At 50.0% G+C, this 12,464-nt stretch overlaps 1 protein-coding gene across 1 annotated transcript; it reads right to left on the reverse strand.

Moving 5' to 3' along the window:
* Positions 1 to 6,322: 6,322 nt before the first annotated feature.
* On the reverse strand, positions 6,323 to 11,225 carry CNGA4 (cyclic nucleotide gated channel subunit alpha 4). Its single transcript, XM_060304339.1, is given in 7 exon segments — positions 6,323 to 6,836; positions 8,546 to 8,893; positions 9,670 to 10,178; positions 10,180 to 10,319; positions 10,620 to 10,726; positions 10,926 to 11,027; positions 11,164 to 11,225. Coding segments are annotated over 7 exon segments (1,782 nt in total).
* Between the last annotated feature and the right edge of the window lie 1,239 nt (positions 11,226 to 12,464).

Here is a 12,464-nt window from a genome sequence, read left to right on the forward strand (position 1 = left end):
TGGCTTCAGATGTGGCTCTCACAGGTAGGCCAAGACAGGCCTGGATCCCCCAGGTCAGGGCCTCACTGGAGGATTAAAATGGCCATAGGAAGGCTCACCCAGGAAGTCAGATGGATAGAGGGCTTCCAGGAATACATTTGAGCCTCTGGGGCCCTGTGAAACCTACTGGTGAAGGGCAAGGCTGAGGGCAACAGGCCAAGGTACCGAAACCGGAAAGGCAATGCCAGACACAGAGAGGGCCCATGCATTCTGCGTGAAAAGCACAGGAGTTTTCAAGCTCCCAGGTAGGGGAGTCTTGAATGATCCCAGCCATTCCATAAGTGTAGATCCCACCAGGTGCCTTGGGCTCTGATTTGGCACAGCTAATGTCTCTCAGCATCACCACTGCTGCATTTTAGTTTTTGTTAAGACATCTGAATACGTTTTTTCATAACCCAAATCGAGAGCCCGGTTCTGTCTCTAAGATTCCATTTCTCCCTGGGGAATTCTCCCAGCTTTGCAAGGCAATGCAATCCTAATGCCTGGGAGGGAGCTGGAAGGAAGGGAGGAAAGGAGAGCCCTGCGCCCTCTGCTGGCCAGACCTGGCATTGCCAGCACAGCCCCAAGGCCCAGGGCCAAGCAGGGGGCCACAACCCAGCTCCTCAGGGTCCTCAAAGGCATAATGAGCTGCTAGAGGGATAGGAGTAATGGTCATAGCTATTATTCATTATTAAGCATTTGCTATCTGTCAGACACTGGTAGACAGTTTACATTTCTTATCTCATTTACATTTTAATTCCCCAAGTACTGCTTTCAACAACCTTGAACGATTTTGTAGGAGGTGAAGAGTCCCCCAGCCAGTAAGCAATGTTTCGGAACTAAAATCTGACTCTGACTGGCCTACAAGCACATGATTGCCTCCAAACTCTTTCTTATCTGTTGTGCTTTTAGGCCAGCCTAATACCTGACCTGACTTGGGCCATGCCCTGATCCCAGCTCCAGTCCAGCTTGACCATCCATTTCTGATCCAGGCGTCAAGCCAAACCCTAGCTTCGGCCCCAAGCTAGAATCCACCAACCTTGCCTCCTGTTCCTGGCTCCTAGTGTCTGCGCCAGACCTTCCCCGGGCTGGATGGCCTGTCTCGCTATGAATAGGATTTCCTCCCAAGCTTGATACTTTATTTCCATCTCTCTTTGGGGCTAGCAGCCAAACTGTCAGAAAGGAAAAGGTGAAGTACAAGGGCCAAAGAAGCTTCTGTGGGGGGAATAGCTAACTGGGAACACTGAGGAGGAGTGTACATCTCAAATCTCAGCCAGGCCAAGGTGTCCTGAGGTTAGTGACCCAAGGAGGGAAGTGGGTGAGGCCCTAGATCCTGCGGGAGGGAGAAGAGGTAAGCCAGAAGCAGCTGGGCTCTCAGCAGGAGGGCCCTTGAACAGTTCTGACACCCCTGTAGGAATCTGGCGGTGACTCCCCAACACCTGCCCTCCTCCCACAGCTGCATGTGTGCGGGCAGAGAGCTGCAATTGGCACCTCTTCTCCAGAGCAGTGGGTGGTCCCTTGTCTTTGGCAGTAGCCCTGAGATCACACTTCAGCACACTGGGCGGGCTTGCTGGTGATTCACAGGTTCTGCTCTGCACCACTGGCTCCTTCTCCTCTAGTTACTACTTGTTATCACCATCACAGCTTGCAACAGTCATTCTCAAGAAAAGAAGGAGCTTGCCTGGCCTTGACCTCAAGCTGAGGTAGTCCCTTTACTTATCTCCCTAAAAGAAACAGTAAGACAGACCTCGGTTTCTTTCCATGTGACTTAGGGGCCCTGAGATACTGGGCAAGTTATCTAATCTCCCAGAGCCTTGGTTTCCTCATTTCAAAATGGGGAAATAAGAACATCTTTCTCATAGTTGTAAAGATTAATTGAGACAATGCACTTAGCCCAGGACCTGGCATAAAACAGCTTTACAATAAATCATATGTAATATTTTTAGTTGCTCCATGGGCTTGTTTCCTGATTTGGAAAAATGAGCATAAAATCATCTAAATTTCCTAATATTGCTAATTTAAATTTCCAAATGAGATAATTTATATAGAGCAGTTATAAGTGATTCCATAACAGTGTGTTAAAAAATTGGACATTTCCTTGATTCTCTAAATCAGACAATTCTCATCTAAGTGTGTAACCACCTACCTTACAGAAGATTTAATCTCACTTGTGTTTTGTGACTTTCTTTCCATTCTCTCTTCCTCCAAATTTAGGGTCTTATAAAAGTCTCTGGGGGTTTTATTTTGGACAGAATAGCTGCAGAGGGGGAGGGCCTCTGGCAGTCAGACCATGTTGGTTATGAAGGTATGCACCTCGCTCAAGCCTGTGCTCCCCCTAAGGGTGCTGCTCTGAGGCTCCAGTGTGAGCTGGGGCAAGGTGATCTTTCTCCAGTTTCCAAAGACTCAATTCTTAGTGTTCCCTATTCTGGGCCTGCGGTGAAAGTGGGGTCCAGGTTGCTTTCCTTCCCAGAAACCCTGTGATAGGTAGAATTTTTACTTCCATTGTCTTTGCCCTCTGGTGTTACTTTTCCAGAACTGTGAGATAATAAATGGGTGCTGTTTAAAGCTCTTAAATTTAAGGGCAATATGTTACAGCAGCATAAGAAAACTAATAAAATGCTGAAGAATCCCATTCCTTTTCTTAGTCTTGGGGAATCTCCTTCCTCAGAAGTCCATAAGCTTCCGCTTCCTCAATTCTCAGTCCTTGCAGACAATCGGGCACAATTCACCCCTAGGTGAATTTTTTGTGAAAACCTCGGAGCTCTGATTTTCACAAACAAAAGGTAGGGCAGAGAGTTTCTGAAAATTTATATATGCTTTTAACTTTTTATTTTATATTGGAGTATAGTAGATTAACAATGCTGTATTAGTTTCAGGTGTACAGGAAAGTGATTCAGTTATACATATTCATGTATCTATTCTTTTTCAAATTCTTTTCCCATTTTGGAAATTTCTATTTTTGATGCTGCAATTCAAAAAGCTTTGTCAAGGGGATACAGAGATTGAGGTACTTTCTTATGATGAGAGGAGGGATAAAATGAACAAAACCCAAATGAATATCTCAGTGAAGTTTCTTGCCACATATATAAGTACGTAGCCTAGCAATTGACACACAGTAAATAATATTCTTTGGGCTAAAAGATTATTTTTGTTGTTGTTTTGTTGTTGTGATTCCAGGAACTTAAAATTGTGTTCCCTTCTGCCCATCCTGACTCAACTCTATGCAGCTTGATCCCAAGTTGTCAAAACACTGTCTTCCACACAGAAGTCACTCCACAACTAGAGGACCCCAGCACGGTATTGCTGATATTCAAGATGTCTTGCGGTGTGGTGGCTCTACCAGGAGGAATTTGATCCCCTCATCCTAGAAAAGCAGAGGCAGAGCAAGAGGCACAGCTGACTCCAGAAGAATTTTGTTCCTGCATCCAAGATAGGCAAGATGGTCAGTTATTACCCTCCTTGTGCTGTAGACCAGGATTCTATGGGGTGGCAGGGCCACCTGTTCTAAGAGAGCCTTCTCTTGGGACAGGTGTGCACCTTATCAATGAAAAGCTTATTCTCAGCACCCCAAATCCATCAGGAACCACTAAAAAGGCCTTCATTACATACCCACCCATTCTATGTCAACATGATTTGAAGGTAGAGATGGTAGGAAAACCTCTTGAGAAATTGACACTCGTCTTCCTCCAATGTTGGGCCTTTACCTGCTTCGACTCCCATCTCTTTGGTTGCCAAATATATATTTAGGTACCTACCGTATGCCAGGCACAGTTTTGGCTCTGAGGATAGAGTGATAATCAAGACAGACGGTGACAATCTGATGGATCTCATAATTTGTGAGGAGGCTATCAAAAAATAACCACACATTTTAAAATGACTTAATGTGGGGCTTCCCTGGTGGCGCAGTGGTTGAGAGTCTGCCTGCCGATGCAGGGGACGCGGGTTCGTGCCCCGGTCCGGGAGGATCCCACGTGCCGCGGAGCGGCTGGGCCCGTGATCCATGGCCGCTGGGCCTACGCGTCCGGAGCCTGTGCTCCGCAGTGGGAGGGGCCACAGCGGTGAGAGGCCCACGTACCGCAAAAGAAAAAAAAAAAAAAGACTTAATGTGCAATGACCCTCATAATCTCTCTTGACACCCTGGCTCCTGCCACAGCCTCAGTTTCTATGGCTGTTTGAAAAAGTTGTGTTTCAGGTCCTTCATATCTGAGTCCTGCATCATATCTAAAAGGTTGATCAGCTTAGAGGGCCCCAACAGCTCTGGGGAATGTCTCCATGACAACACATTAGCAGATGCTCCCTACACATCCTGCCCTCACAGCACTGGGGGCCCTAGCCTACATTCTTTTGTACTACCTGTAATAATCATTCTTGATATTTTGTAACTGATGATTCAACATCTTGAAATCATGAGAAAATTAATGACCAAAGTTGTTTACATCTCCCCTGTGATCTTTCATGGATGCCTGAAAATCATATTGCAAACACTTCAACCACAAGACCCCAAACTGTTTTTCGCTTCCTACCTAATAGGGGATGTCCCCACCTAAAAACTTGCTACCGGTATAGAAATAAAGGCTCTTTTACCCATGTTTTCTTCTTGTTGCTTCTGCCTCCTGACCAACGCTGGTGCTTCCCCATGTGGCCCTGCATGGCACAGCGTGCCCCCTCCTGTTGAGGACTCTAAGTAATCAATTCCTCTTTCAATGGCATTGATCTCTGAGTGTGTCATCACTCATCAGTGTAATATAAATTTATCAGTTTGATATTGATAAATTCAATTCCAGGCACATTTTAAAATACCACCTGGCACAGCCCACACCCAAAGACTTGCCAGGCCCTGGAGGAGCTAGAGTTGTGGCAAGGGTGAACCTGATTCAGAGATGACACCTGACTCTGCTCCGCAGACCCTATAACACCTTTTCCGCCCCAAACCTGCAGACCTTCTTCTAAGTATGTAAAAGTTTCTCCAAAACTCCACAAACACTCATCTCCTGTTGTCCCCAGTCATGATATTCCACTCCACCTAGTCTCTATTCTCCACCCTATATCTTGGAATGTATAGAGGAGGAGGGCTGGGTTTCTGACAGGACAAAGGCCAGCTCTGAGAACCAGCATGGTAGGACAGGGCCAGCTGAGTAGTTCTGGGAAATACTCTCCCCTTGGAATCAGTCCCGAGAGCAAGGTAGCCCTGGCCTCAGGTTCCAGGGCTGAACCAAAGGAAGGAAAAAGGAGCAGAGGTATTTCCTCTGGCTTACTAAGCTAGATCAAACCCTTCAGAGCTCATGAGGTTGAGGACACAAACTCTGCTGTGAGATGCAATGGTCAGTGTGTATATGTGAATGTGTCTATGAAAACATGTGCACACTTACAGCAGTGTGATGCAGAAGCCTGCTTTGCCTTGGCTCAGTGCTTCTTTTTTTTTTTTTTTTTTTTTTTTTTTGCGGTACGTGGGCCTCCCACTGTTGTGGCCTCTCCCGTTGCGGAGCACAGGCACCGGACGCACAGGCTCAGCGGCCATGACTCACGGGCCTAGCCGCTCCGCGGCATGTGGGATCTTCCCAGACCAGGGCACGAACCCGTGTCCCCTGCATGGGCAGGCGGACTCTCAACCACTGCGCCACCAGGGAAGCCCGGCTCAGTGCTTCTTGATTCATCAGGTACTCCCGCCTCTTTGAATCCAGCCCACCAACTCTACACAGCCTGTGCCCCTTTCCCCTGTAACCGAGAATTCAGACAGAATTCATCCTGGACCACATGGGCTTTGATTTTTCCCATCAGCCCCATAAATGCTTAGTGAGGAAGCAGATATTTATTGAAGTGCTACTTGCAGGGTACACTTGTGAACCTCCCATATGGAGGGGCATTTAAAAGATATCTTGGAACGAGAGGGTTATGGGAGTACTTTTGTGTTGTGCAAACCTGTGGAAGGCATCTGTGTGTACTGATGTGTGATTCTCAGTATATGCGTGTTTTTGAGGTGTGTGACTGAATGTGCATGTATGATGTGGGTATAAGACGTATCTATGTGAGAAAGCATGTGTCTGAGAAGGGGAACTCCAGAGCATTTTATATGGATTTCACAGTCTCACGGCCAGTGTGGATATATGCAGATAGGTGTGTGTGCGTGCGTGCGTGTGTGTGTGTGCGTGCGTGTGCGTGCGTGCGTGTGTGTGTGTGCTGCGCGAGCAGGGGATAAATGTGTGCTATACTCCTGCATCTCTAGGCGGTGCATCTACATATCCAGTTCACTTCCATCTCCGTAACCTAGCAGACTGGATGGCAGAGTTTCTGCAGGCAGGCTTTCCTACAACTCTGGATTCAATTGGTGGTGGGGGTCTGGGGAATGGCCATGGGGTCCCTCTGGGCTTGGGGGTCCCTCCTGGCCAGCTCTGCCCTCTCCATCCTTGGACGTTCCCTCCCCAGGTTTGCCCTCATGGTCGGCTTCGGCCAGTTCCTCAGGCATTGGCCACTCCTGAGTCTGCCACTCCTGCCGCTCGATGCGATAGGCGATCTTGAGTGCCCTGGACTCCAGCTCAGCCAGGAGCCGTGCGAACCTGGTCTGCAGATCATCGAGTTGCTGGTCGAGGCCTCGCAGCTGGGCCTCCGTGGCCTCCTGTAGGGCGGTCTCAGCTGCCTCGGCGTTTACGTCCAACTTGTTCATTGTGAGCAGGATCTCACGGCCCTTTTCCTCCATGACGGCCTGGGCCTGTGGATACTCGCTCAGCACTTCCTGCAGGTCCTCCTTGCTCAGGCAGAACAGATCCGAATAACCTAGACTCTTGATGTTGGCTGTACGGCAGTTCCCAGACATGTTCCCTGTGGCCACGGGCAGACATGTGGGAGGTTAGTCAGGGTGGGCGTGAGGGGGCATCTCCCTCTGGAACCAGGACCCCCACTTCCACATTTGTGCTTCCAAGCCTCTCTTCCTGCCTCATTAATTCTCTCATCCAGTAGAGTACTGCGTAGGGACTGGGCCCTGTGCTGGGTGGGTATCAGTGACCTGCCTCCAAGAGTTCACAGTCTAGAGGACTTAGACATTTAAGGGGATAGTTATGTAACAGTCTAGCCAATGCAGCGCAGATGTGCATCTGGTACTGTGGGAAGATAGGCAAAGAGCCCCTGACAAGCTGTAAGGCAGAGAATTTAGGGAAGCCTGGAGGAACTTATGCCTGGACTGAGTAGGAGGTAACTAGGGGAGGGGGTGGGGAGGGCAGCTAGGCGAGCAGAGGGATGGACTTAGGAAAGAGTCAGGTGGTTACAGAATACAGTAAGCAGTCCAGGAAGGCTGAAGTTCAGGGTGTGAGGAGAGATGGAGAGAGCCGGGTCATGCTGGCCTCGTAGCCCTGGCAAGGAGTCCAGACCTTGTGTTGAGGACAATGAGAAACTATTGAAATATTTCAAGCAGGAGAACTGGATGGTGTCATTTGCATTTTAGAAAGATGGTGGTGGGTGGTGGGTGGGAAGACAGGTTCGTCTGAATGCTGCAACGTCTCAGAGGTAGAAGGACCTTAGAAGGGGCAAGGGAACTACCGTTTGTTGAACTCTTGCCATGTGCAAGGCATTGCACTGGGTGCCTCACTCATAGCTCATTTAATCCTCCCAAATAACTCTTTGGGTTTTTAATATCATCCCTCTTGGGTAGGTGAGGAAACTGAGGCCTAAAAGAGGGAAGTGACTTGTCCGAAGTCAGGTAAACAGTGGCCAACTACATACAAGATGTGGGTCTTGAGGGGATCCTTGGAGGAATATGTGAGGCATTTAGGACAACTGGAGAGTGGGATCCCCAGACTGAGAGCACATCTGGTGCTCTCGTGCCCTTTTCAGTCTTTCCCATCTCCTGTGGCCTCAGTGTCTTTACCCATGATTAGGTAGAACAACTCCTACTGCACAGGCTGATAGGAGGAACAAATGAGCCAGTGTGCAGTACCTGGACTGGACTGGAGCTGCTGCAGTAAATAGGAATTCCTTCCTTCTACCTTCCTTTCCACTTGGCTATGAGATATTTGTTTCTTGTACTGTTCCCAGGAGTGTATACTTATTACCTGTGTGACCTTGGACAAGTTCCCCAAACTCTCCGTGTTCTGATTTCCTTACCTTTAAAATGGGGATAATAGTACCTACTTTATAGAGCTGCTGTGAGAATTTGATGCGTTGGTACATGTGGAGAACTTTGAACAAGGCATGTAGTAAGCAGGCAACAAATATTAACCATTATTATTATTATTATTGATTGTTATTATCTCTGCACTTTCCATGGATCTGTTGGTGCCTTGGGTGGCTATCCACAGAGCAGGTCTGCTCTCTCTTCCAAGGACCCACGCTGCTCATTGACCTTGGCACAGCCTCTTCTCAGGGAACAGACCCTCCTTGTCCTGCTTCTCTCTTGAGCCCTCTAGTGCCTCAGGCAAGGGCCAGGTGTCCTTAATCTGTAGGCTCTGAAGTACCATCTGGTCTCAGCATGGGGTTCTGCTGTCCCCATTCCCCTCCCCTAGCCCTGTCTCCGGAGCCAATGATGGCGTGCCCTCCTTTGATGTTGATGATGCTGATCTCCCCACAGTAGAGCCCTGCACCAGGCACAGCATACCGAGTGACACCATCATCGGCTACCACAGCCGGCTGACCCTCTTGGATGATGTACATCTCTCGGCCAGTGTCCCCCTTGCGGCAGATGTGTTTGCCTGGTGAGTAGGTCTGGGGCTGCAGCTTCAGCACCAGCTCCTCCAGCAGGCCGGCCTCACAGTTCTGGAAGATCCGCACCCGGCTCAGAGTAGGCAGGTGTACAGACACGGCCACTTCTGCCCGCAACCGCTCAGGCAAGTGCTGTAAGATGGCTACCTCATTGGTCATCTTCTTGTTGATCTGCAGGTGCTGGTACCTGGGGGCAAGGTACATCATCAGTCCTCACCAGCCCGCTACATGCCTCCCTCTACGTCTTCCATCAGGGCTCTCAGCTTGGCCTCGGCCAAGAACCCAACCACACCAAGTTCTCACAGGGGTCATGGGAATACTTGACAGTTGGTGGATAAACATCTTTAATGCACTACGTGCTGGTCAGAGATATGTTTTGACAGCTTCTCCCTCACCCAGGGCCTGGAAGCCTCCACCAGTGAACAGTGACTAGGATACCCTTTAGCTCTTGTCAGGCTCTACTCACCCACCATTCAGTGATGTCTTGTACCATATCACCGATATCTACTTCAGTCACCAAGCCCCATCTTCTTTAGCGATCCTCTGCTCTAGGTCCCCAACTTGGTGACACTTCCCTTTGTTCAGCCTACAGTATGGACTCCACGACATAGTCAACCGTCTTGTTGTTGGCCATCCCCTGAGGAGTATTGCTTTTCCCTCTTACCTCTTCCAGGACCTTCTGAGTCCTACCAGGTGGTGGCAGTTCCCATTCCCTGGGTTCTGGGTTATCCTTCCTTGTGTATGAATTCCTCTCCCTGTCAATCTTTTACCCAACCCCTCGCCCTAAGTCCATATCCAATTAGTGGAGGAAATCCTTTTCCAAGTCCCACCCAGTGAACCCTCCAATGAGCCACATCCTGAATGCCCTGCCTGACCCACCCGGCAATGAGAACCCAGCCACTTTTCTCAGATTCTATCCAGTACACCTCTCCCTGTCCTGGTCTGGAACCCCAGCATCCTCACCAGTCCATGACTCGCCGCTGCAGCCTGCGGTTGACGCAATGCAGCTTCATGTATTTCTTCACCAGGGCGTGGTCTGGGTAGAAGGCTGCATCTGCAGTGTTCATGTTGTAGATGACAGAGCTCATGCTACCCATGATGGTGGCGAAACCCATGACGGCCGGTAGGAAGTCTCCCACCATGAAGAGGTACTCCTCCTCCCGGTCTGACAGCGGCGTATCGCCCACGGTGGTCAGGATCAGCGTGGAGAAGTAAAAGCTATAGAGGTACTGGCGCCGCAGCTGCTCAAAGCCAGGCTGAACGGGGTCGGGGTACACCCAGGCGTCACTCCCGAAGCCCAGGTACCGGGACAGGGCAAAGTATAGGCAGCTGTTCCAATGGATGACAGCAAAAACGTAAAGCATCAGCTTGGCGATGCGGAAGGCATTCGGGTGAACTGTGCAGGTCTCCATGCGGTCAAAGGCCTCAAAGGGGCGGGGCACCCGCAGAATGCGGTTCAGCCTCAGCGTGCGTGAGCGTGTGCGGACCCAGACTCACATAGGCCACTTCCGTGGGTAACAGGGAAGCCAGGTCCAAGAAGAAGCTCCAGGTGCGAACGTAGCGACTCGAGATCCTACCCTTGTCCACCACCAGTATGCCTTGTTCCAAGAATCCTGGTGGGGGAAGTGGGGGCCGCCGTGGGTGGTGTCAGATATAGGGTGGAGTCAGGGCATCTGCCTGCCCCAGAAACGAGGTTGAGGGTGGGCAGGCCAGGGCAGGCCAGGGAGACAGTTACCGGGGACAGGGTGGGGGCCGGCTTAACCCTGCTCCAGGGTTTCTGGGGTGAGCCCAGGGATACCGTAAACATAGAGGCATGTGAAAGTGCTGTCAGGGAGGGGGTCACTTTCTTGTTACTAAGAGGCTCTCTTTAGGAAGGGAACATGGAAAAAAAGTCAGTCCTGAGACTCACTGACCAGTGTGGAAGCGCACCACGATGTCCAGTAGGTAGAGCAGGTCACTCGTGCAGTCCAGTACTAACCAGGCCACCAGATAATAGCGCTGCAAGTCGGGAAAGCAGGCTCTGCGTGGCAGGGACAGAAAGGACTGGCTTAAGGGCGCCCTCCGTGTGTTAGGTGTTCTCCCACAGCCGCTGAGCATTAAGTGCTGGGCTCTCGTATAGACGCCGCCCCTACACCAGCCCGTGCAAGGGACCCGCCCCTCTCCTGGGCCTCACTCTTTAGCCCTGGTCTCTGCTTAAGGCCCTTCCCATAGTGCCAAACCTGCACACGACGATGATGAGGTTATACATTACTGGGAAGACCATAGTGTTCAGCCACCAGTAGTAGTAATCCCCAGATGGGTCCAGGACAGGCAGCAACTTCCTGTTGGGCAAGAGGGGAAGTTGTGCTTCACTTATTCACCATTCAGTGCTGCGGTTGTGACCAGAAGCAGCAAAGAAGGATCAGCCTCCATCTGGTGAGGCAGACAGATCTTACACAGGGGACCAGGATCTCTCACCTGGCCTTGGGTGGGGCAGAACTGCTGGACTCTGTCGTCTTCACTTTGCTGTCCTGGCTCATGGTTCTGTGACCTGGTCCCTGGGTGTAAGATACCCAGGGCCTCTGCCTGCAGGTGGCTTCAGGAGGTGGGGGTAGTGCCAAGCTGCCCTTGGTCTCCAGGTGCGATTCCTCTGTCTTTGTCTTCTAAAGCTCTTAGCAACACAACCAGGGCCAGCCGCTACTGAAGGAGTGGAGGCAGTGTGGCTCCAGCGCTCCGCCCCCTGTCCTAGGGCCTGGGCTTACACCTGCCCAACTAAACATCTCTAATGGAGTCCCTGGAGATGGTGGAGTTTCATGCCTCAGACGTTAAGGCTACGCCTCGTCTCCCTCCGCCTTCCTCAAAGTTGAACTACACAGGGGCCCTCTAGTCAGGAGACCTGTGTGTCAGTATAGGCTCAGAAATTCATTCTGTTTTACCCTGTGCAAGTTCCCTGCTTGCACCTCATTTTTTATTCATTGAACAACTATTCACTGAATGGCTTATTTGTGTCAGGTGCTGAACTAGTCTCCAGGGACAAAGAACGCCTGTCACATCAGATATGAGCTCTGTTTCCATTACCTGAACCCTATCCTTCCTGCTGGATGAGTGTGATGGGGGCCATCCTGTGGCATTTTTGCCTTCATTCCCTTCTTGCTACCTCTCATGCCTGATCTCACCCGTTATTTCATGTGCTTTCTAGATCCTCAACCTCTTTCAGTTTTCCCTTTCTGTGAACATGCTTAAACCTCCCATACCAGAACAAACAAAAAAATCCTAAAAATTCTCCCTCAACTTGATGTCCCTTTCACTACTATCATCTTTCTCAGTCAACAAGTCATAACCAGAACACCTGCTATGTGCCAGGCCAATATTGTGCTAAGTATTGGGGATAAAAGATGAATGAAGCACATTCCTTGCCCTCCAGAAACTCACAGTCTGGTAGGGGGGAAGAGTCAGGTAGATAGGCAATTACACATCAGTCTGATGGGTACTCTGTTAGGTGGGTACACAGAGGGTTATTACAGTACATAGAAAGTGTCCTAATTGAGACTGGGTTCTGTAGGATGAATAGGAGTTAGTCAAGTATAAGATGGAAGAGTGAAGAGCACTCAGGCAAAGTGTATAGAGTATGCAAAGGCATAGAGATTTCAAAAAGCATGGGTGACTGGGAGAACATCACTTGGTTTTTGTAGTGAACCTGAGAGGCTAGTGGTAAAAGATGAGGCTGAATGGTGGACAGAGGACAGCTCAGGGAGAGCTTTGTCAGTCATGTTGTACAG

This window comes from Globicephala melas, chromosome 8, assembly GCF_963455315.2.
Source record: "Globicephala melas chromosome 8, mGloMel1.2, whole genome shotgun sequence".
Lineage (NCBI taxonomy): Eukaryota > Metazoa > Chordata > Mammalia > Artiodactyla > Delphinidae > Globicephala > Globicephala melas.